Source organism: Xiphophorus maculatus, chromosome 22 (genome assembly GCF_002775205.1).
Source record: "Xiphophorus maculatus strain JP 163 A chromosome 22, X_maculatus-5.0-male, whole genome shotgun sequence".
In the NCBI taxonomy this organism is placed as follows: Eukaryota; Metazoa; Chordata; class Actinopteri; order Cyprinodontiformes; family Poeciliidae; genus Xiphophorus; species Xiphophorus maculatus.
The window spans coordinates 14,601,087-14,622,418 of NC_036464.1; the positions used below are offsets into that span (position 1 = coordinate 14,601,087).

Below are 21,332 nucleotides of genomic sequence, written 5' to 3' on the forward strand. Positions count from 1 at the left end.
ATATGTGGGTTAAGATCAATCTTTAACTGCAAGGCTGCAAAACAGGGTGGACAAATATTTTGATCAGTGAAGTTAAATGCATTTTTTTTATTTCTATGTTGATATTTGTTGAAACAACCAAAGCCCTTAGATCATGAACATCTCCAATTAAATTACAATAAAAAACAAACAGGCACACATAATTCCACCGTCTACAGTGACAGACGTGTTTATTTGCACCACAGGTAAAGAATATCTGTAAGAATATCTTAAAATAAATTACATTGGAAGAAGCATAGCAGACAAAATCTTTTTGAAAAATCCCAACTTGTTTAGTTAATTTAGAAAAAAAAAAAAACAAATCAAGAAATGCAGCAAGTGACTCAAGGGGAATTGCTATGAAGACCTCAAGACTCTATTAGCCTTTTTCTGGCTTATAAAGAACAACACTTACTTGCATATCTTTTCTTGTGTTTCCCTTTTCTTTTTTTTTTACAAGTGGCTAAAGAAACCAGTTCTATGTTATGTATTTACCTCAGGGGAACAGAAACTCTGAACTACTCAAAAATAGGAAAGTATGAAGTGAACTTGTTTTATTTACATTTATTTTAAATGTATCTATAGATGTAGCAATATTCGTGCCATCTTCCATTATATTAGTATTTCATAGAAAAATAAGATTTTCTCCATCATCCTCTACAAAATAAAATACCTGCAGATAGTTGTTCACATCTGTTCTCCTTTTATTGGTTTATTATTTACATTGTCCATTTTCTCTGCCTATAAAGCTGGCAGAGGATGGCACAGATGACTGACACCTCAAAATAGAGGAAAACCTCTATTATATACACATTGTTGGCTGCAGATGAGCACACTTGCACTTAGTACATCTACAGTCTCTTCAAATGGATTAAACAAAAAAAGATAGCTCAAAATTAAAATGTCTGAATGCCCTTTAGAAAATCTCCCAGTAACCCTCCCTATTTTTCTCTAAATCAGGAGATTTAATGCCATGACGGAGAGTTTCAGTGATCTCTTTGCTCGACGGCAAAGAGATTTCATGATGCAGCAAACTCACATTCAGAAAAGCAACAAGTAGAGAAGTCTGTATAAATGAAGGGAATTTTACATCTGCAACACGGAAGATTGGGTGAGTTTGGAAATAAATTAAGATGTTGATGGTCCACTAAACGATTTAGCTTCAGTTTTGCCTGTCACAAAGTCCCAAAACAAAGCAAGGTTCAGTTGTTTGACAATTTCCTTAATTGAGCGACACTAAGAGCAAAAATGAAAAGATACAGATGATCCCATCTAGTGGATTTTGTTGACATAGAAACAATGTTAATGTTTCTGCAAGGTTTAGACAGCCAAGGACATATACAGGAAACAGTAAAGAGCGTGAAAATATAAGTTGCAATGTTACTTTTAATCTTTCTCCGCTGAGTTAATGCGATGAAAACTGTTTGCATTTTCTGATTTGTCAGAAGCACCTGGTTCGGGTTAAAAGTTGAGGTTGTTTCATTGCATTACACTGCCCTCTAAAAACAATATTCCTCAGGTAGTTGTAAGGAAGTGATAATCTTGAGTGTTTTTTATTGTTTATTGTTGAGAAGCTGGTTTCATCATTTGCTTTGGACCGCCTATACATTAAAACTCCTCTCATGAAAGAACCTTCCACCACTTGAGACCCTTAAGCAACTTGAACCTATTTTTTCTAAGTTTGGTTTTGGTACAGACCTTAGGCAAGTTAAGATCAACCAATGTACAATAAAAAGCTGAAAGTTATACTTCTAGTAATTTCAGTTCTGTTCAAAGGGAGTGAAGTGGAGCTTCCGTTTCACTGGAAACGGACTCTTTGGCCTGACTGAGTTAATTATGCATCTGAATGAGTCGGACATTACAGTCCATAAAGAATTATCTTGATCGCTCTTCCAGGTGACCGACAAGAAGTTTTTAATAAACAAGCTCCTTAGGCACCTCCCAAGAAAACTCTGGTCGTCCAAAATGGCCATACGAGGCCGTCTGCTGGTATATCGGCCTCTTCAGCTGCAGATCCCTGAACACAATACAGAAGAAATGCAGTATTGGTTAAGATGAATTACACAGAGGTCTTGTGGAGGCAAGATAACACAGCCTGACACAACACAATTCCCATTTCCACCTAAAATATTTTTTGTTAACTGGCAAAAAAACCTGAAACCACAACATAGCACCTAAACCTGAATTGTCAAGAAATGTGCGTATCTCATGTAAAAAGCCAAGCAGACCAAACGGGGATGACATTTGAAGTTTTCAATAATAAGTAAGCTGAATGTGAGCTTTGTTTTGTTGCTAGCAGACTTAGCATTAATTGAACATAGTTCAGACACAGTAGCAGATATTTGAATGAAATTAATGTTAAAATAGTAACATCGATTGAGGTGGACTAGAATAAGACCAACTGTTTTGTTTTTTATGGAAAACAACAAGACACAGGAGGAAAAAATAGCTGACATCACGGCAACCATGTACACAATGGAAGTACACATCCAAGGAGCAATCTGTCTATAGCAACTTATTTTAAGAATTTCAGATGTTTTATTGGAAGGAAATTCATTCTGGACACATAAATAAATGCTCTTATTTTCCTTGATTTCTTTCTGTTTTAATAAAAGACAACCCTGCATAGCAACCCTGTTCGGAAAGTAAACAGACACATGCGGATATTGCATAAAACACATAAAAGTACCACAAATCTTTCCTGCTTCCTTTATATCTAGAACAACATCAGTGTAACATTTTTTCACAGTGTTTTATTAGGAGCCACCGTGGAAAGTCTAAAGAGCCGCATGTGGGTCTGGAACCGATTGCAGACCACTGCTATGTGGAAAATATTCATCTTAAGCCAAAAGATGACAGCTGGCGCCACCCAGTGGTGTCATGAGAAAACAGCCACATCTTAAACATCCAAAAACTTCTTAGTAGATCTCATTTCATTACCTTTTTCTTGCAGATTATTATTTTATATATAATTTTATTACTGGATTATTTTTATTGATTAGTTGAGACTCAAAAAAAAAGAAGAGAGAGAACAATTAGAGATGCAGATACAGATTTTAATTTTTATTTGAAATCTGACCTGAAGATGAGTGTTTTATCTTATGTTCACTTGAAAACTTTAAAAGGTTTCCATAAACTCTGCGAGACATAAAAAGCTGTGTGACTACCTGACTATTACTCCGGGGCGCAAATCAAAGTTCTTGTTGACAATCTTGAGAAGTTCTGACTCTGATTTCTGAGAGGAGCCATATGTGAACAACGAGATGGACAGAGGATGGGCCACTCCAATAGCATAAGACACCTGAAGAAGACATATAGATTAAAATTACATTTTCATCAGCAAAGCTATCAGTGATGTGCAGAGACTGAACTGGTACTGTACGCTCACCTGAACCAGAACTCTCCTGCACAGTTTTGCTTTGACCAAAGACTTTGCCACCCAGCGAGCGGCGTAAGCAGCTGAGCGGTCCACTTTTGAGAAATCTTTGCCGGAGAAGGCCCCGCCGCCGTGAGCTCCCCAGCCTCCATATGTGTCTACAATAATCTTTCTGCCTGTAACACCAGCATCTCCCTGATTGTCAACAAAAGTGGAGCATGAACAAAAGAAATCTAGCAGTTAATTTTGTTTTATCTTTATCTCTTGCTCCAACCTGCGGTCCTCCGATGACAAAGCGGCCACTTGGCTGGAGATGGTACACGGTTTTGTCGTCTAGATATTTAGCTGGAACCACGGCCTTTATCACCTGATGGGAAACATTTCACCAGTGAATTAGCACTTATGAATGAATCTGCTGAACATGTTTGTCTGAGTCTACAAGGGTGAGTACCTTCTCCTTCAGGACCCTCTGCTGCTCCTCCAGAGAAATGCCCTCGTCATGCTGGACAGAAATAACGATGGTGTGGACTCTTTTAGGCACCACAGCTCCATCCTTCTGGTCATAATGTACCGTCACCTGTGAGACAAACACAAAGTCAAAAAATTTGCATAAAGATGCGATTTGAATCTTGTTTATGTGTCTCCTTTATGCACAATGTCATTTTTTTTAGATGCAAACAAATAAAGCAGAAGTGTGTTTTCTGTGGTAATACATTTCTGACGTGTTTCACAATTTTATCAGTTATTTTCAATGCAGAAGTGGGATTGTTTTAACACAATGCTGCCTTAAGGCATTACATCATACAATGAAATACTCGTTTTCTCTTTTCCTTTTTGCGATTTGAAGAAATTGCCTTACTATATTCACCAAGTTAATTTGTTATAACAATTAGTTACTCATTTATTCATATTTCAGAAGGATGAAATATGAGAGAACATGCCCATATAATCTTCAGAGACAAAAAAAGGAATAATTTAAGAGAAAGCCTGGTAAAGCCTGGTTTTTCCAAGAGTGAACTTAGGAAATTTGCAGTAATTCAGCAGGCAATCCTACCTGTGTTTTAGAGTCCGGGCGCAGCCAGGGCACTGTGCCATTGCGTCTCAGTTCCGCCATCTTTGCGTTTAGCTTATGAGCCAGGACGATGGTGAGAGGCATGCACTCCTCTGTTTCATCTGTGGCGTAGCCGAACATCAGACCCTGCAAGGGATGGAAAGAGTCAGAAGAAATGCAGAATATATGAAATTATACTTATAAGCTTCTTACAATGTCAAAGTCAAAGTTGAAGCGCTTTAGAAAGTGACTGATTAAGTCATGCTGAAGCATCCTGTATGATGCTACAGGAGACTGTCTCAACTGTGGATGAGGTTTTTTTTATGGCTATATGTGAAAATATTTTTAAACATTGCCCACTTTTTTACTCATATGTTCATGCTGATTTTAGCCTAAGCAACCTTGACCCAGTTAGTCGGTTTGATAAACCCTAACAACATTGCAACCAGTTTTAAAAATCAAAGTCTTTGTGTGCACGTCTTTTCAATTTTCAACCACATTTTCATATTATTTATAAAACATGCTAGAAGTTTTTAGCCAAATTGTGCTTGGAGGAAAGTATTTAAACACTTTAAAAAGTGCTGCATCATAGGTGCTTCATTGTAGTACTAAAGTCAAGCATCTTTTACATTTAATGTTTCACATCATAGCTTTGATATCAAACTAAAGTGAAATCTTGCCCACCTGGTCTCCTGCTCCGATGTCCTCTTCTCGTCTGTCAATGTGGACACCCTGAGCGATATCTGGACTCTGCTGCTCCAGAGCCACCAGCACGTTACATGTCTTATAGTCAAAACCTGCAGGTGGTAACTCAGGGTTAAAGACACTAACAACATGAGATCCTCTATCCTGTTGCTTTCTGTGTCATATGCCTCACCTTTTTCAGAGTTGTCGTACCCAATGTGTTTGATAGCGTCCCTCACCACCTTCTGATAGTCCACGTTGGCCCGAGACGTGATCTCTCCACAGAGCAGCACCATGCCGGTCTTACACACAGTTTCTGTCAATCACAATGGATTCATTAGAATCAGGAAGATCTTCCAGGATGCTACAGCATCTGCAGGCTTTGGGGTGGCTGCTCCCGAGCTTAGTGGGTCGCCTTTCTGAAACCTCTTTGTCAAAGTTGTTGGGACAGAACTCAAAAAATAAAGAAAACGGTGATGAACTTTAAGTAATCTAAAAAGAAAAAAGAAGTCAGAATTGAAATCTGGTCTAACTTTGTATCTACAGAGTTTAAGTACTCAGCTAAACTGAAATTGTACTATTCTTTGTCAACAATACGAAACCGTTGTTACACCGTTTCCAAGCTGACTATGCATGATGGGATATTGGAAAAACATGTTACGTGGGTCTAAACACAATGAAATGGTGGAGTTCATTTGGAAGGATCAAGCCCAGTCAGGTTTCTGAAACGTGTCACTTTTGATGTGCTACCATTCAGAGTGGTGCATGTAAACCAGAATTAATAGATTAATAGGGTGAAATTCATAGTGTTGTGCTGCATATTGACCTGGGACCTGGTACTTTTCTACTATGTGACTTTTTCATATTAAATGAGTAACAAATCATCTGAAAATTGTATCGCAATGCTCTATGAGGGCTCACAAGTGATCAGATAATTACTTAGCTGAAATAACCAAAAGCTAGGCCAAGAGTCCAACATGCCAAGGCAAGTAAAACATCTCTACTGTCTTGCTTAGAATTATCCAACATTAATAATAAGTAATTTGTGCCATTTTTGACTTGTAGTTAAATTTTATATGCTGCAGCGTTGCACTTGTGCAATTTACGTGGCTTGTGAAAGCAGCACTGTTTCTACTGCTGAATCTTTGGACTTGTCCTAAACAAACCCTGTCTTGCCTAGTCAACGATACTGCTGTGCTGCTGTGTTAAATGTAAATGAAGATGATGTGGGAGTTTTATTTTCAATGGCATCGTGTCTTCAAACACTAATAAAAAGAAAGCTGATAGAAAATATTGCGATGCGACAACATACTGGATATTTCTTGGCATCTCAGTTTTATAAACAGAACATGAGATGGTTGTGAATTCTAGCTGACTTACCGCAGGCCACTTTAGCATCTGGGTCCTGCCTCAGATGTGCATCCAGGACTGCATCACTGATCTGGTCACAAATCTTATCTGTTGACAAAGTTACAAGGCTTAAACTTAACCCTTTGGAGTCTTGGGTCTAAATGGCCGTTTTGGTCTAATTTTGAATTTACCCTTATATTTTCACCATAAAAAGTATTTACCTTACCTTGTTTGGTATCATTATTTTCAGAACATCCTAAACTTTGTGATTTTACAGTGTTTGTTTCATTTTGACAAAATTTATTATCACATTGGAGCAAAAAACACACACAGAAACATGACGTCATGCCCGCCACAGGGCGGGCGTCGACCATCATTTCCAGCATAATAGAGAAATCATTTGCTCAGATTGTGATTAAACTGAGATTTCAGTTTTGTTTCTTTGACAAAAGTTGATCCTGTTTTTTTTTCCAAAACACAAATAAGCTGTTACAACTTTATTAATATATTAATAACATATTTGTCTCAGAGCTCACACGTTTTCATTTCAAACAGAAGATGCTTTGTGTTTGGCTGGTTGAGTCTGAGTGCAGCAGAGGGGGACAATGCCTCTCCAGCCACCCTATTCATTCCTCTTTGTCATCTTGCTGAAGCAACGCAATAAACAGGTTACATCAGAAACAACCCCAACATCTGGCCGGGTGGACTCTGCAGAAACTCAGCTTGTCGACAGTTTAAGAACACCATAGAAAGTGTTGGACAGAAGGTTTGTTTTTTTCATGTTTGCTCAAACTGTCTGAACATTTGGGAACCCTGAAAAGATAATCATTGTGTGTGGGAACAGACCAGACTTTGAGGTGTGTTATCAGCTGCTGCTGCTTTCCATAAAGATCACAAACTACTGCAAATGGAAATAATTTTCAACTAAGACACATGTTAAACAAAGAGGTGATAGGAAAAGCTTAGTGCAGAACTAAGGGCTTAAAGTTGCACTTGTTGTTTACCACAGAACTGCATTTACTGATTATCGATTCTGCACAGAGGACTTTGTAAGATTACATATTTGTAAAAGGATTACAAAACATTGACAAGGGGTGAATGATTGTCCTTCACACACAGCAACCTGCAGGTCAGAGTGAACTTTACATTTCATCTTTTAGGCTAAAATTTAAACAAATTTTCCTGTAAATGCTACGTAACGCTGTCTTTTTTATTTAGCGTGCAACCGTACACCAGGCTGCTGAACATGCATCTGCTCTCCCATAGGTGAAAGATGATGGGGTCATAAACACATGTTGCTGTGAATGAAATACCAAACATGCCTCAAGAGTAAAGACCCAACTCTGCAGAATAATTTTGAACATGAGTTCAATCTGAAACGACACAGTTTAAAAGAAACTACAATGTTCAATTGTGGTAATAGAGACATTTTACAAGTTATGAAAACTTTCTTCAACTAAGAATCTGATTTTACGTTCTACATGTGTAAACTCAATCAAAAACTCACCTGGATGTCCCTCTCCTACAGATTCTGAGGTGAACATGAAAGAGCCGTCGTCCAGTTTATCACTCATTTTTCCTGCAGGAACTGTTATTTTGCAAGGCCTCTTGATTTCCAACAGGGACTTAAAAGCAGATTTATATTCCTGCTGCTTCTCTTCACTTAAGTATCAAGGATCTGGAAGTCGCAAGCCCTGTAGCCAAAGGAAGGTCTGTCCTGCAAAACTCTACGTCTGAGTCCACATGGTTCAATATATATGGCTCAGGGGGACGCGCACAAACACACACACACTCTCTGTCACTCACTCACACACACATATACATGTCACGTGAAGCCATGGTACAGTCCACTCCGGGGGGGAGTGGATGATGGGTGGGCAGCTCAGCTCACAGATATGGCTTGTTAACCCTTTGTGTTCAGTGTGATGCTCTGGTGTGTGTTTGTGGTTTTTAACCTGCGTTAGCTGCTCTGTTTCATGGTGAATGATCCTTTCTGGACAGAGTCATGAACAGCCAGGTTGAACCAGCCTGTAGTGAAACATGAAGAAAAGAGAAGGTGGCTGCTGTCAGCACCAGACATGATTTGTTTCTGTTCATGGCCAAAATAAGTCGAGCTTTAAAGATTATTGAGTCTAAAATATTTTGTGTTGCGGCAACTTATAAATAATTTCTAGAAATAATCATCAGTTATCATTAGTTAGACTTCTGAAGCTCTTCTTTGATTTTTTCAAAGGTATAAATATAAAGTAGTCTAATATTCTTGATTTTTAATTTCAATGTTTCTTACCTTTGATCATTCCTGAGGCTACATATTTTAACTAAACCATGTAAGATATTGGATGTGAGCTGTAATTTGTACCCCGACTGTTGAAATTAGTAAATGCATGGACCCATAATAAAGGATGCCCTGTGTTTTTTGAGCTGTGAAAAAATGTGAAGTTGAAGGAGTGTGATTACTTTTGCAGCGCAGGGTGTCTCTAGTTGGTGGTAACTGCAAAGTTGTGAATGACTCCCCAAAAGTGTGCTTCGCCTGAACCCTTTGACGAATTGTAATTTTCTGCAAAAACACAGACACACTGAGTCAACTGAAAGCCAGAGAAATATCTGAGACACATCTTCATTATTTGATTTTCTGTCAGGATATGGCTCTGTGTATTCTGCAGTCACCGATGAAGACAAGAGCCTCGGGCCGGGATTTTACAGAAAACAGCTTCTAGACAACGCAGGACTGTTTGCTCCAAACTTAATTACTGGCTGCGACTAATAATTGCTAACTTCCTAAAACAGAGCTGAAAGACAATTTTTAAGTTTTTGATATTTATATTTTTAAATTATGCTCTATAATTATCATTCCAAATTTGAAAAAAAAAATATTGGGGATAATATCACATACATAAATAAGCTTAGGATAGTTACTTTGATAAAAGCATGGTTTTAAAAAATGGATTTTAAATGAACATCTTCATGTGAAGGATGCATATGCTCTCACCTCACTTAAGTCTAATATCCTCAAACTTTGGTGCACCAAATTGCACTGTTTCTAGGAATAAATAGAGGGCAGCCCTGCAAGAAAACTTGTTGGAAACTGCAAAGACTGTTCAACAAAGCATTCACTGAGGGGATAAAACCTATTTTTTATCATAAAAATGCAAAAGTCCTCAATTTTCCTTCAACTTCATAATTATTCACCACTATTTGTTGATCTGTCAATACAGTGATACACTGAAGCTTGCGGATGTAACAACGTGAAAAAGTTCAAGGGGTTTTGAAGACTTTTGCAAGGCACTTTCAGCTGATCCCTCCTGACTGTAGCATAAACAGAGATTTTCTCTATTTTTCTGTCATCTGGCTCTAATTTCAGCTGTGGATGGCCGTGTGAAATGAGACGAGAATTTTAAATAGTTCTCTCGAGAGAATAAAATTCAACACTTTCTTTATGGGTTTACGGCCCGCTCTGGAACAGATGTAAGAAAAATATTTTTGTGACAAAAAGCTACCTGTGATTTAAATTTCACTTACAAGAGACAAGACAAGAAAACTAGTTTGCTTACTTAAGAGAACATTAGCCCTTTACATGCTAATGCTAGTCATTTGTAACATGAACACTTGAACATAACTGATCACAGCTAATAAAGACAATATTTGATAGAGTCTTATTAGCATCTGTGTTTTTATCTAACTGGTTTATCAATCAAACTTATATGTTGTGAGTCTGTTGCCTTTACTTATTGACATGTGTTTTTATACTGCAAAAATACACTAGAAATAAAAACTATTCAAGGCTTCACAGTGGCATGCACATTTGTAATTTTTAATACATTTTTAATACAGGTTTCTTTTCAGTGCAGAACATCCAATGTTTACACTGCTAAGAGGGAGTTATATGTCTGGTATTTATCCGCGCTGCATTATTACTAATGTTTCACATTTCAGAAGCATGAGAGATACAAAATCCAACAGAAAATCCAATCAACTGATTGAAATTACACACACTTCTTTATTTGTATACTTTACTTTAGCAATGTTTGTGTAAACATTTACAAATCTTAATGTTACATATAGTACTATTCTATGCACAAGGTGAGACCTACTAATGCTACAAAAAATCTTGAGGAGCCTCTCTGTAAGTGTTTGATGTTGATATGTAGATTTTCAATAGTGATTTCGTAACTTTCCAGCTGTTACAATCAAGTGTGCTTCAGGACAGAAAGAAAACAACACTATACAAATAATCAGAGGTCAATGTTGTGTGTGGGTCAACGTAACAAACCTCAACTAGATAAAACTAGAGAAGACATAAAATTCCCTCTTGATCTTAAAGAGAGCAAGCGCCGCAGGATCGCATGTCTCTGCCAGAGTCTGTTTTTACCTGCCTCTAATCTGCTACTGTAGCAAAAACAGTGACAAGCCACACTGGTTATGTATGCAAACATTAAACACCCTCTAAAATAGGGACTATGCATCAAAGAACCTGTTAATGACTGACAGGGAATGGGACTTTTTTTTTTTTTTTTTTAACTCCGGTAAGATTGTTCTAGTCATGTTGAAAGATTACTGATATCAGAGTTCAGACAGGCTTGAAGTCTGAATAATGTGACTATGAGGAGTGAGAAGAATTATGTGCATAGAAGGAACACACAGAGTTTCAAACAATTATTGCATCTCTAAGATTTGAGTACATTGTAGTACACCATATTCAGTTATTCAGTTAAAAAGCAGACCATGAAGAAGGTATCTGAGCAGTTTAAAAGTTGATTATACTATCTAACAAAAATCAAAACCTTTGAATATCTGCTCAGTCCATCATCTGAAAATGTAACATCATGCTGTGCGACGCTTTTTATTTTGCATGGAATGAAAAAAAAAAACATTTCAGAGTTTATGAGAAAATGATTGACTAAATAATCTGCAGCAAGACTTGACATTTGTTCATAGATACTTATTATCAAGTTTGACTGAGGTTGAGCTATTTTACCAAAAAATGGGCAAAAACATCAATATGTACACATTGTGACTTCATCAAAGGTTGCTATAAAAATATTGACTTATGGGGTGAACTACTTTTGATACAATACTTGGATTTTTAGATTTGTTTTGCTCTTACATGGATTTGTTCTGTATGATCATTTGTCCTGATTAAATGTTTCCGATCATCACACAATGTTGATATCAGACAAGGTCAACCTGAGTAACTGATACAAAATACAATTTTTAAAGGAAATCATTTATCAAGACAAAACGTTAGCCAAACTAACGTATTTTTTTCACAGCACTTATACTCAAGGAGTGCAAATACTTTTGGTGGCACTGTGCGTCATAATAAACACTGACGAGTTTCAATTTAAAAACCGGGTCAAAGACCACATGAGAGTACGCCAGGCTGAAACTTGACAGAACAGGACAAGATAAGGGCCCGGGACTTCAGGGGTTGTTAACACCTGCTAGTCTTTCCTCAAGTTCAAGGACACTCAGTTTTCACCCACAACTTGCATCTCTGGGCTCGCCTGGCGTCGAACTGGTTTCATCTGGAGCAAACAGAGTAAGTGGGATCGCACCAAGCCTGCATATAAACTGTATGGTGGAAAGACTGAGGGGAACTTGTTATATAAGTAGTTAGTTGACAACAAACAAAAGACAAATAAGGGATAAACTCAAACTGACACAATCATAAACCTGGTCATTCTTTCAAAGCTAATCTCATTGGTTTTTGACTGGCTTCAATAGCATTGTAAGAAGTTGATAAGTTAACCAATGCTTTTCAGCAGAAACTATTTCCAGGAGGTGGGGTGCAAATCCTTTGCTGCAATTGGCTGTTAGTCCCACAAGCTTAATGCCAAAGCTGATCAGGTCCAAGTAGTGGCTGTGAGACATTTGTTTATATATGTGCTTCTGAGTGATAAGGATATACTCACACTGTGCCTTTTCATAATAAATGTATATATAATACACTTTTTTTGACTGATGAATTAAATGCCGAAATCTCTCATTTTTAAAAGTTAAATCTAACAGTGATTTATTGTGTTTCAAAGTAGATGCTTTGAAATTGTTCCACAAGTTGAACCGTTAGCATGTAGAGGAGCCAGAGGGAGCACAGCAGCTGGCCTAGAGGAGTGTCACTCTATCTCATCTCTGTTCCAGTCCATTTTGGACCTTCAGCACATTCCTGAGTGAAGCTGCCACGAATGAATGAAATATTACCAATGTATATCTCCTGTAGTACGCTGTCTTCTCAGACTTTAAAGGAGCAATGCAGCAACAGCAAACAGCTACTTCAGTTGACTAATTTACAAAAGATACATGGTGAAAAATGTTAATTGTTTTACTATAAATAAAGTATTTACAGTGTGGAGGCAGAGTGTTAGCATACCTTCAACCTGAAAACCATTGACCCTTCTTTACTGTACCATACACTATTGTTATCAATGGCTTCACTAATAAAACTGCTATCTTCACCGTGATTGTAAAAATAGTCATAAATAAGTAACAGTTTTAAATCGAGTTAGAAAACCAGCCAAGCAATCTATTCTCTTAGTTGTAGTGCCACAGTTAAAATAAAGACAGGATCACTTTTCTTCTATACCCTTTTATGAGTAAATCGGCTTAGACCAAGAGTTAGATATGACTCATAATGTAAGGCAAATGACATGTAAGGCCTTGGGCTCAGAAAGCAGACTCATTCTCTCATAACAGAATAAGGGAAACTGAGAGGCTTCACAAAGGATGATTTTATTTGAACCATGTCTTGAGCTGCATCAATAGATGAAAACCCAATACTGAAAACATTGTGTTAGCAACGCAGTAACTAGGTTCCCTTTAGAAGGCCTTGCAAAAGTATTCAGACTCTTTTGACCTTTTTCACATTTTTGTCTCATTACAACCCCAAACTTTGATGGGATTCTTTGGATTTTAAGTACAGCAAACAAACCATCAAACAAAAAACAAAGGAAAACAAACAATGCACCTCAATAAGAACCACTATGTGTCAACATAGTGACACACTGGCATTAGCATTATGCTGTGAGGATGCTTTTCTTAAGTAGGGATAAAATAGGGCCAAGGGAACTAATTGGAGCTCATGGGAAGATGGATGAAGAAAATATAGAGCAATATTGAAAGAAAAGGTTGGACACGATGGCAGAGGTCAAATTTGATGCAGGTTTTTTGTCTGTCCTACTAAACAATTGGTCAAATTGAAAATCGCAAGAACATCAATATGTTCTTACTAGCCATTATTAAATAGCTATAAATGTAAAGGAAAAAAAATGCGAATATTCAGTTTTACATTATTAGACCAAAGATCTTTTCCGTCTTCACCTTCTTAACTTCCAGCAGAGGGGAGTGTTGCTCCAAACCTCACGGCCTCAGCAGCTACTTATATTATTACAGAAAAAAAACTAAACTAAACCGGTGAGTGTAGTGAGCTGCAAAATGAGGTAAGAAAAATATTAAAAACTTGATAAATGTACCAAAGTAGATAAAATTAAAAAAGACAATTATTTTTATTTTTTCAGTGAATTTTATTTTCAAAAGAATCTGACAACAATGCATAAATTTCCTTCCGCATCATAGTTATCGTTTAAAATCCCACCGGCCCTCAACCAAGAAAAAAAAAATAAGCTAATCAGATTTTGTAGTAATTTGACAAAATGTGAAAATGTAAGTCACCGTTCAAATATTCCCGTTGACGTCTCGCATCGACTTTTCCAGGCATCTGTTTCGATTAGTTAAGCCTGTGCTGACGATCGTTTAGTACGCCTGCGCCGCCGGCCGGGTTCTGTTTACTCAGAGTACGTCTGTGACCGAGGCGGCGTTTCATGAAACGTCATTCATACTGGTGTGTCAAAATTAAGGTAACATACACTTCTGAACTTAACAATACTGTTACTGTGTTGAAAAAAATCTGCATTTCCTTCTTCAGCATTTGGTACTTTTTAGCCCAGGATAAAACCAAAGAGTTTGTGTCTATTCTGTGCCGCTCTGTCCTAATTTATAGACGCCATTGAACCTGTTATACCAGTTACAGCTTTACAGTACAGGGCTGCAAGAGACAAGCCTACTTAACATGTAGCAACATTTGATATTACTGTAGCTTAACAGGGTTAAGCTATAAATGTAAACTCTTCTGTTAACTCTTTAGGTTGATACTGTGGGTTTGATTATGTGCCAGGAGTATCAAGGTCATAGACAAAGGGGTTATTTATCAGCTTATTGTTAGCTTGCATTGAGCTACATACGTAGCCCAATGTTGGTGTGCACAAAAAATCTGCTGAGATATTAAAGTACTTATTTTTGAGATTATGTTCTTGTCACGTGAAAACGTAATTTCAACATTTTTTACAAAAAATAAAATATCTGTTTGATCAAAATAAATGTTAGCATAAATATATATATAAAGAGAGATTTGCACAATGCATTTAAATGATAACAATGTTATTTGTATAAATTAGTGGCTTACAAAACACACCTCAGGTTTTTTGGTGTAAAAAAAAGTTTGACCCATGTAAGTTATTTCCGTACTTTTTTCCACAAATAAACTGACATTTTTCCTCCAGCTGATCTACAAAGAAAATCTGTTAAAAGAAATGAATAAATAAACAACACAGGGAACAAGCAATAGCTTATTCACTGTGTTGAGTCAACATAATGTTGTTTAAGCACTTTTTTGAACCAATTTCAGCATCTAATCTTTTTATTTGGAGTCTACCTGCATTCCACATTTTGATTTAGCAATACTTGCTCACTCTGTCTTGCTGTGCTTTTCGTTTTATCAAAACATGTGAAGATATCTGCCCAGTGATCCCGGCCGTTTTCGAGTGACCGCTTCATTTTATCAGTCAGATTTAGCAGTAGAGTCTGGCTTAGCCTTTAGTAGTATGTGCAAGTAAACTCATTAGAGCACATCTAATTTCAGTTTGAACTCATTCACATTCACTATAATTAATGACAGCTGTTGAGTCAAAAAGACTGAATGCTGAAACTGAATCAGCAGGTGCTCCAACAAAGTATTTGGTTAAAAGTATGTACATGTATGCAAATATGTTATTGGAAGCTTTGATTAATTTTTTTTCTATTTTAATTTCCTCTGGTGAATTTCCATATTTCACTTTCACTACATGTCACTAAGACCTGATATTTCTACAAGGGTTGTGTAAACCTTTGAGAGAAACTGTGCTATTGCATAAGCTGTATATATTAATCTCATCGTATGTTCTTGTATTTTTTTCTCAGAAATGCATGTTCGCCCAAGCATACTAACACACTACTATTCAGTCACAGACCAGGTTCTATTAACACCATAACTGGTTTGGTTTATGTTCTGGTTTTGTTTCTATAATAATGTCCTCTGATGATTTCTGGCGACTACAGTCATTAGGCCACTGAGAAGTAAATAAATAAATGGTTTTAGCATGGAAGAAGATTTTAGTGCAGGATTGGATCTTGGATGTGTGTTGGGATAGGATGAATACAGTGTGGCTGTGTTCAGTGTTGTGTGACAATGCAATGTGTGTAGCACTAAATACTTTTTAGTGCTAGTCTTCAAACTCTTCCTTGTTTGGCTAGCGTCTCTATTGGCTGGTGATCTTTTCTCCTCCTTTGTCCCCTGTGTTATAAAGCCCAGTGACTTCGATGCATTTTCAGATACTTTGCGTTTCACAACGGATGAGCTGAAGCAGAAGTAAGAGAGGATTTTTTTCTCCCTTTGACTACAGAGAAAAGTTAGTGAGCTTCTTATGTCATAGCTGTTTAGATATAGGAGCCAGACTTGTGTCATAATTTATTCTAACATAGTTTTAGATATGATTGCAGCATCTTATTTTTTAGTCTTTCCGTGCACTTCATGTTGATGCACGAGGTTAGAATGTAAAAGGAAGCGTGCGCACAGATGGACAACATTTGCATTTTACTTGCATCAAGATAACAGCCACCGCTATTCCTGTTAAGAGAGTTGTTGCACTTTTTACCACAAGTTTTGAGGTGTGAAATTCCTTTTCTTCTTCTTAGTCTTCCAACCCTGTCACATAAATTTACCTTGAAGTTGAGCCTCAGTAGAAACTTGGTTCAGTTTATGCTGTTAAGAAAAAAAGTTTTGTTTTTTGTTGTCTTCCAGTGAAATCTTGAGGGTGTGTGTGTGTGTGTAGTAAGAGGCTCAGACTTTTGCCACCATGCTGGCTCTGTCCAGATGTTCAGCGGCTTTGAGCTGGAGGCTTCCCCTGCGTTGCTCTGCCCTCCGTCTGGCGAGCCGCTCCGTCACAGCCGGCCCTCAGTTTCTAAAGAGCCAGACTGCTCAGTTTCACCAAAGCAAAGCCAGAGCAAGTCCTGATCCAAACAAGATCACCTCAGGCAAGAACATATTTGACTCCTGCACCAATTAGCTGTTGTCTGTGGTGTAATGATTACCCAGTGTTGTCCTACTTTGTAGTCTGGAGGAGTTGTTCTAGCCAAAACAGATGTTATTTAGTTTGATGCAAATTTTTATTTCTTTGTTTTATTAAGAGTAATAAACATTGTGATATGAAAGGTGACCTTAAAATGAAAATGTTTACTCTTATTGATTTTCTGCTGGTGTAGTTAAGAAGTCATAGCAAAGAAAATAAGATTAGGTCGGTACAACTGGAGAACGAATATCTGCATTTAATTGTATAACTATATGTTAGGTCATTTTAAAATGGGTAAATTTCAGTCCATGAAAGTTTAGTGTCGGCTGCCTTTAAGCGGTTTTTCGACAAACAGCAGCCACTGTCCGAAGGATCTGATGTGTAGCTGAGCTTTCTAATCTCATAAGTGAGATTTAGATTAGAGTACAATGAGATATTGCTGGCGGGAAGGATCACAATCACACTCTAAAAAAAATACATAGAAGACAATGAGGGAACATGCTGGACCTAGTTGATCACTTGGCCTCAGAAAGATTTAGCTTCTCCTTTTCAGAAAAGATAAGCTTTCTCTGCAGGGACACATCGTAGCAGAAACGACTGCAAAAAAAAAGAAGACATTTTTAAGTCCAGCCTCTTTTAGTTAGTTGAGTCGTATTTAAGAGGGAGCAGGAGAGGTGTGTTCTGACTCTCTCGTGATGGCTTTGCCGTGTTTTGCTGCAGTGTCCGGTTTGGAGGGGGGCCTGATTGAGATGGGGATGTGGTCCCTGGGCATCGGCGCTGTCGGAGCGGCCCTGGCTGGGATCTTCCTGGCCAACACTGACATGTGTCTTCCTAAAGGTGCAAGCGCATCGCTGGAGCACCTCGAAGACGCCGATCTGCGTTCCACCACAGACGGTAGGATGATGTCTATTAAAATGTTTTGATGTAAATCCATTGTTGAGACAGTCAGAAAGAAGTGTAGGTTTCAGTCAGCAGCAGAATCACTTGTGTAGTTGTTAAAGGTTGTATGTTTGCAATCTACTGGGGTTGTGTCATTTTAACGTGACATTAATATGTTTTAATAATCACTACAATATACTGTTCCAGTCATAAGTGTGAATATAAAAGTTGACATAAATGCAGTGGAACTTTGGGGCTCTAATGACGTATTTGAATGATTTTCTTTCTTTTTTTTTTGCTCAGGGTGGAAAGATGAAACATTAACTTCAAATGAAACATTAACTTCAAATTGTTAACAAAACCATTAGCCTCCCATATTTGTTTCTAGTTCATCTTTTCTTTAGTCCACATATATTCAATTTATACATGTAGACTAAGATGTCAGGATGGGGTAAAGACTCTATTTTTCTGTCTGTAGATGGGAAGGTTATAAAAGCGAAGAGCCTGTGGGAGAAGAATGGAGCGGTGGTCATGGCCGTACGGCGGCCTGGATGATTTTTGTGCAGAGAGGTAGTGTCAGACTTGACGTTTCAATGCTTGCATAGATTAATAGTTCAAATTCATCGCATGACTTCATGTTCTTCTATCCATAGGAGGCCTCTGAGCTGTCCTCTCTGAAGCCCCAGCTAGAAGAGCTCGGGGTCCCTCTGGTTGCCGTGGTGAAAGAGAACGTCGGCTCAGAGATCCAGGACTTCAGACCGCACTTCGCTGGGGACATCTACGTAGATGAGATGGTTAGCAGCTGGAATCTTAAAGTTTTGACTGTAGAGCCTCTCACGTACCTGAATTTATACCTACCTGAGCACAGTATGACAATATAATTTTGATAAATATTCCCAAGATTAATGTTATATTAGGAGAGTTTCTGAATCTCAGTTCCCACTGTAGCTCTGGCTGAATGTTTAGGGTCTGTCATGCTGAAAGGTGAAGCTTGTTGTTGAAAGGTGATGAAATGTTGGCATGGATTCTTTCCAAGGCGCTAACCAGAACTCAATTTGATTTTAGAAACATTTCTATGGACCACTGCAGAGAAAGATGGGAGGGCTAGGCTTCATCCGGCTTGGGGTGTGGCAGAACTTTATTCGGGCCTGGAGGTCTGGTTACCAAGGTAACATGCTCGGTGAGGGCTTCATCTTGGGAGGAGTGTTTGTCATCGGACCAGGAGATCAGGTAATCTGTCCGTCTCCTGAACAGCGCACATTATTATCATGTGGCTTAAAAAAACCAACAAAAAAATAAAACATTCTTCTGAACGGTGTTTGCTGTTTTGCAGGGAATCCTCCTGGAGCACAAAGAGAAGCAGTTTGGTGACAAGGTGGACACAGCAGACGTCCTAAAGGCGGCACAGAAAATTGTTCCAGTGAAATAGAATGTTGATTTCAATCAGAGCTAAAATGAACAAATAATTCTACTTTGAGTTGCGATTAGTGTCTGTTTACGTTGGCTAATATGGCAATATACCTCCAAGTAATTTGCTGTTCGATATGAAATTGAATTTGAAGGCACAGGACAGAATGAATGTTTATTACAGATATGTTTTTTTTGTAATTATAGATAATCAGAGTAAAGTACTTTCTTTCAGATACATTAAGATTCAGGTAGAGCGATTATAAAACAAAGCATCGCTTAAAAAAGATCCAAACTACTTATTGCAATCTAAAGGCTTGATGTCATATTGAAGTGTGATGTTTAATTATCAGTCCGTCATATGTAACTGGTATAGTTGTCATGTCTTTAACATGTTAAAGCTTAACTTGTCCGTCCTTGTCCAGCACCTGGAACATCCTCGGTCATTGCAGACAGCAGTGTCTGGTCTGTGTGTGTGAAATAATGACAACTTGACTCTAAACTCAGTGCAGAGAGGAGCAGGTTTGATGCCCCCCCCACACACACACAGGTTCAGCTGCTGTCATTGTGCTGGGGAGTGTTCGAGGCTCTTCAAGCAGGTTTTATTTTACTTGTACGAGTGTGTTTTCGTGCATGAGCGAGAAATGTACTGTTTGTACCTGGACACGTGCTTCCAATCTGTAGATGAATAAATCATCACTATAACCCAGGTGCTTTTGTGTGTTCATTTCACTGCAGCAATATCAGAATCTTTTTTTTTCTTCTTTGCTTGTGCTGCACCTGTCATTGGAAAAAAAAATTCCCTAAAATATTTCAACATAGACAATGCTGTTTTAAAAGATCTTGAAAAAAACTTGCTTATATGCTTTTTTGTACTTCTAGTGAACCGTAACATAAAAATAAAATTAACAAAAATAGCTCATGCATTCCTCTTAGTTAAAGTTCATCATACCTAATTAAAAGTTATTTTATTCCAAGTCTTAATTCAAAATTTCCACCTTATATCTGCATACTTTTGGATTGTACAACAAAATGTCAAAACCCCAGCAACAGCGCTTTGTAACAATATTCTAACCTCTTATGTTTTTAACATTTTGTTATGCTTCATTGATTTTTTTTGTAATAGAAGACATTGAAGTGGAAGAGAAAACAAAACAGCCACTCTACTGAACTTTTACCACTCCAGCAGACAATCTGTAGTTTAAGAAATAAGCATGTTTCCAAATTTATGTTGAAAACTTAACACAAGTTTCACTGAAATGTCAAATCTCTTGATATGTTGAAATTAACTTCAGAAAGGGTTTACTTTCTAATGTCCTCACCTATATTCCTTTTGCCAGGTGCATTATATTTTGCCAAAATGTCCCGACTGTTTTTATTCCACACTGAATGAAAACAGAGTATAGAAAGCTGTTCCCATTTCCTAACTTAATGTGATTTGAAAGGGTCACATTAGCAGACATTGTAATCGCCTCAAATGTAAACATGCCGTAAGCAAGACAGCTAGTTTCCATTTCCTTCATCCATTACCAGGTAACATTCACAATATACTCATGGATACAAGAGTCAAATGATGAAGTAACAATATATGCATGGTATAAAAGTGCATTTTATTTGTATGGTGTGGCTTAAACATTTGTTGATAGGGAGAGTGCATAATATTTTGTGGGAAATTAAAAAAAAAAAAAAAAAAAGGAGGAACCCAATAAATCAAACCACTGCTGGTACCTGGAGCAGATCCAACCCTGAGCGCTTCACTGGAGAAAGTAAAAACAAACGGCCCACAGACGCATGTAATGCAGTAATGTCGTTTCACACATTTGGGTAAACAGATTAAACCACAAGACGTATTTACATGCATGTAAAAATGCACAGCATAACAGTATAAAATAAAGTACCAGAACAGTCCACATGTAAGTGCATGTAGATTTTCACAGTACAGGAAATCAGTCCAGCAGTGATTAATACTCTGGTTGTTTTCAGACACTTATTGAGATGGTAGTTTTAAATATTAGGCATGGTGGACATTCAGGCATTACAGGTGGATTATTGTAGTCCTGCCCCTACCTGACTTGAACGGCTTATCCACATGCAGTCTTGAAGGGTCCTTTGCTATTATCCGTCGTCAATGGACCAACGGTAGCTTTTAGTTTAAAGAATTTACTTTATGATTGCGGGTGCAGGTTTATTT

General features: G+C 37.7%; 2 protein-coding genes across 6 annotated transcripts; one reads left to right on the forward strand and one right to left on the reverse strand.

Annotated features, from left to right (window-relative positions):
* Positions 1–179: 179 nt before the first annotated feature.
* LOC102232030 (S-adenosylmethionine synthase-like) lies at positions 180–8,258 on the reverse strand. Of its 2 annotated transcripts, XM_005801573.2 has the most exons (10): positions 7,987–8,257; positions 6,510–6,587; positions 5,323–5,445; positions 5,130–5,242; positions 4,449–4,592; positions 3,846–3,971; positions 3,669–3,761; positions 3,407–3,589; positions 3,186–3,319; positions 180–2,035 (listed from the first exon to the last, which is right to left on the reverse strand). In XM_005801573.2, the coding sequence occupies exons 1-10, from the start codon at positions 8,051–8,053 to the stop codon at positions 1,933–1,935; spliced, it is 1,164 nt and encodes a 387-aa protein (XP_005801630.1). In that variant the 5' UTR covers positions 8,054–8,257; the 3' UTR covers positions 180–1,932. The 2 variants fall into 2 exon arrangements, with proteins under 2 accessions (XP_005801630.1, XP_023182873.1); XM_023327105.1 differs by lacking the exon at positions 180–2,035 and having other exon boundaries at positions 3,182–3,319; positions 7,987–8,258.
* Positions 8,259–11,836: 3,578 nt separating this feature from the next.
* Positions 11,837–19,850, forward strand: LOC102232288 (redox-regulatory protein FAM213A-like). Of its 4 annotated transcripts, none has more exons than XM_023326885.1 (6): positions 11,837–12,018; positions 17,576–17,749; positions 18,213–18,304; positions 18,388–18,528; positions 18,800–18,964; positions 19,068–19,850. In XM_023326885.1, coding segments are annotated over exons 1-6 (669 nt in total). In that variant the 5' UTR covers positions 11,837–12,017; the 3' UTR covers positions 19,164–19,850. The 4 variants fall into 4 exon arrangements, with proteins under 4 accessions (XP_023182653.1, XP_014325199.1, XP_023182654.1 ...); XM_014469713.2 differs by lacking the exon at positions 11,837–12,018 and adding an exon at positions 14,232–14,329; XM_023326886.1 differs by lacking the exon at positions 11,837–12,018 and adding an exon at positions 16,071–16,155.
* The last annotated feature ends 1,482 nt before the right edge of the window (positions 19,851–21,332 follow it).

Coding starts and splice junctions, on each gene's coding strand:
- LOC102232030 (XM_005801573.2), bottom strand. CDS start 8,053: ATGAGTGATAAACTGGACGACGGCTCTTTCATGTTCACCTCAGAATCT. Junction 3,590..3,668: donor TTGTCATCGGAGGACCGCAG/GTTGGAGCAAGA, acceptor GTTGACAATCAG/GGAGATGCTGGTGTTACAGG. Junction 2,036..3,185: donor CGCCCCGGAGTAATAGTCAG/GTAGTCACACAG, acceptor TATTGTGTTCAG/GGATCTGCAGCTGAAGAGGC.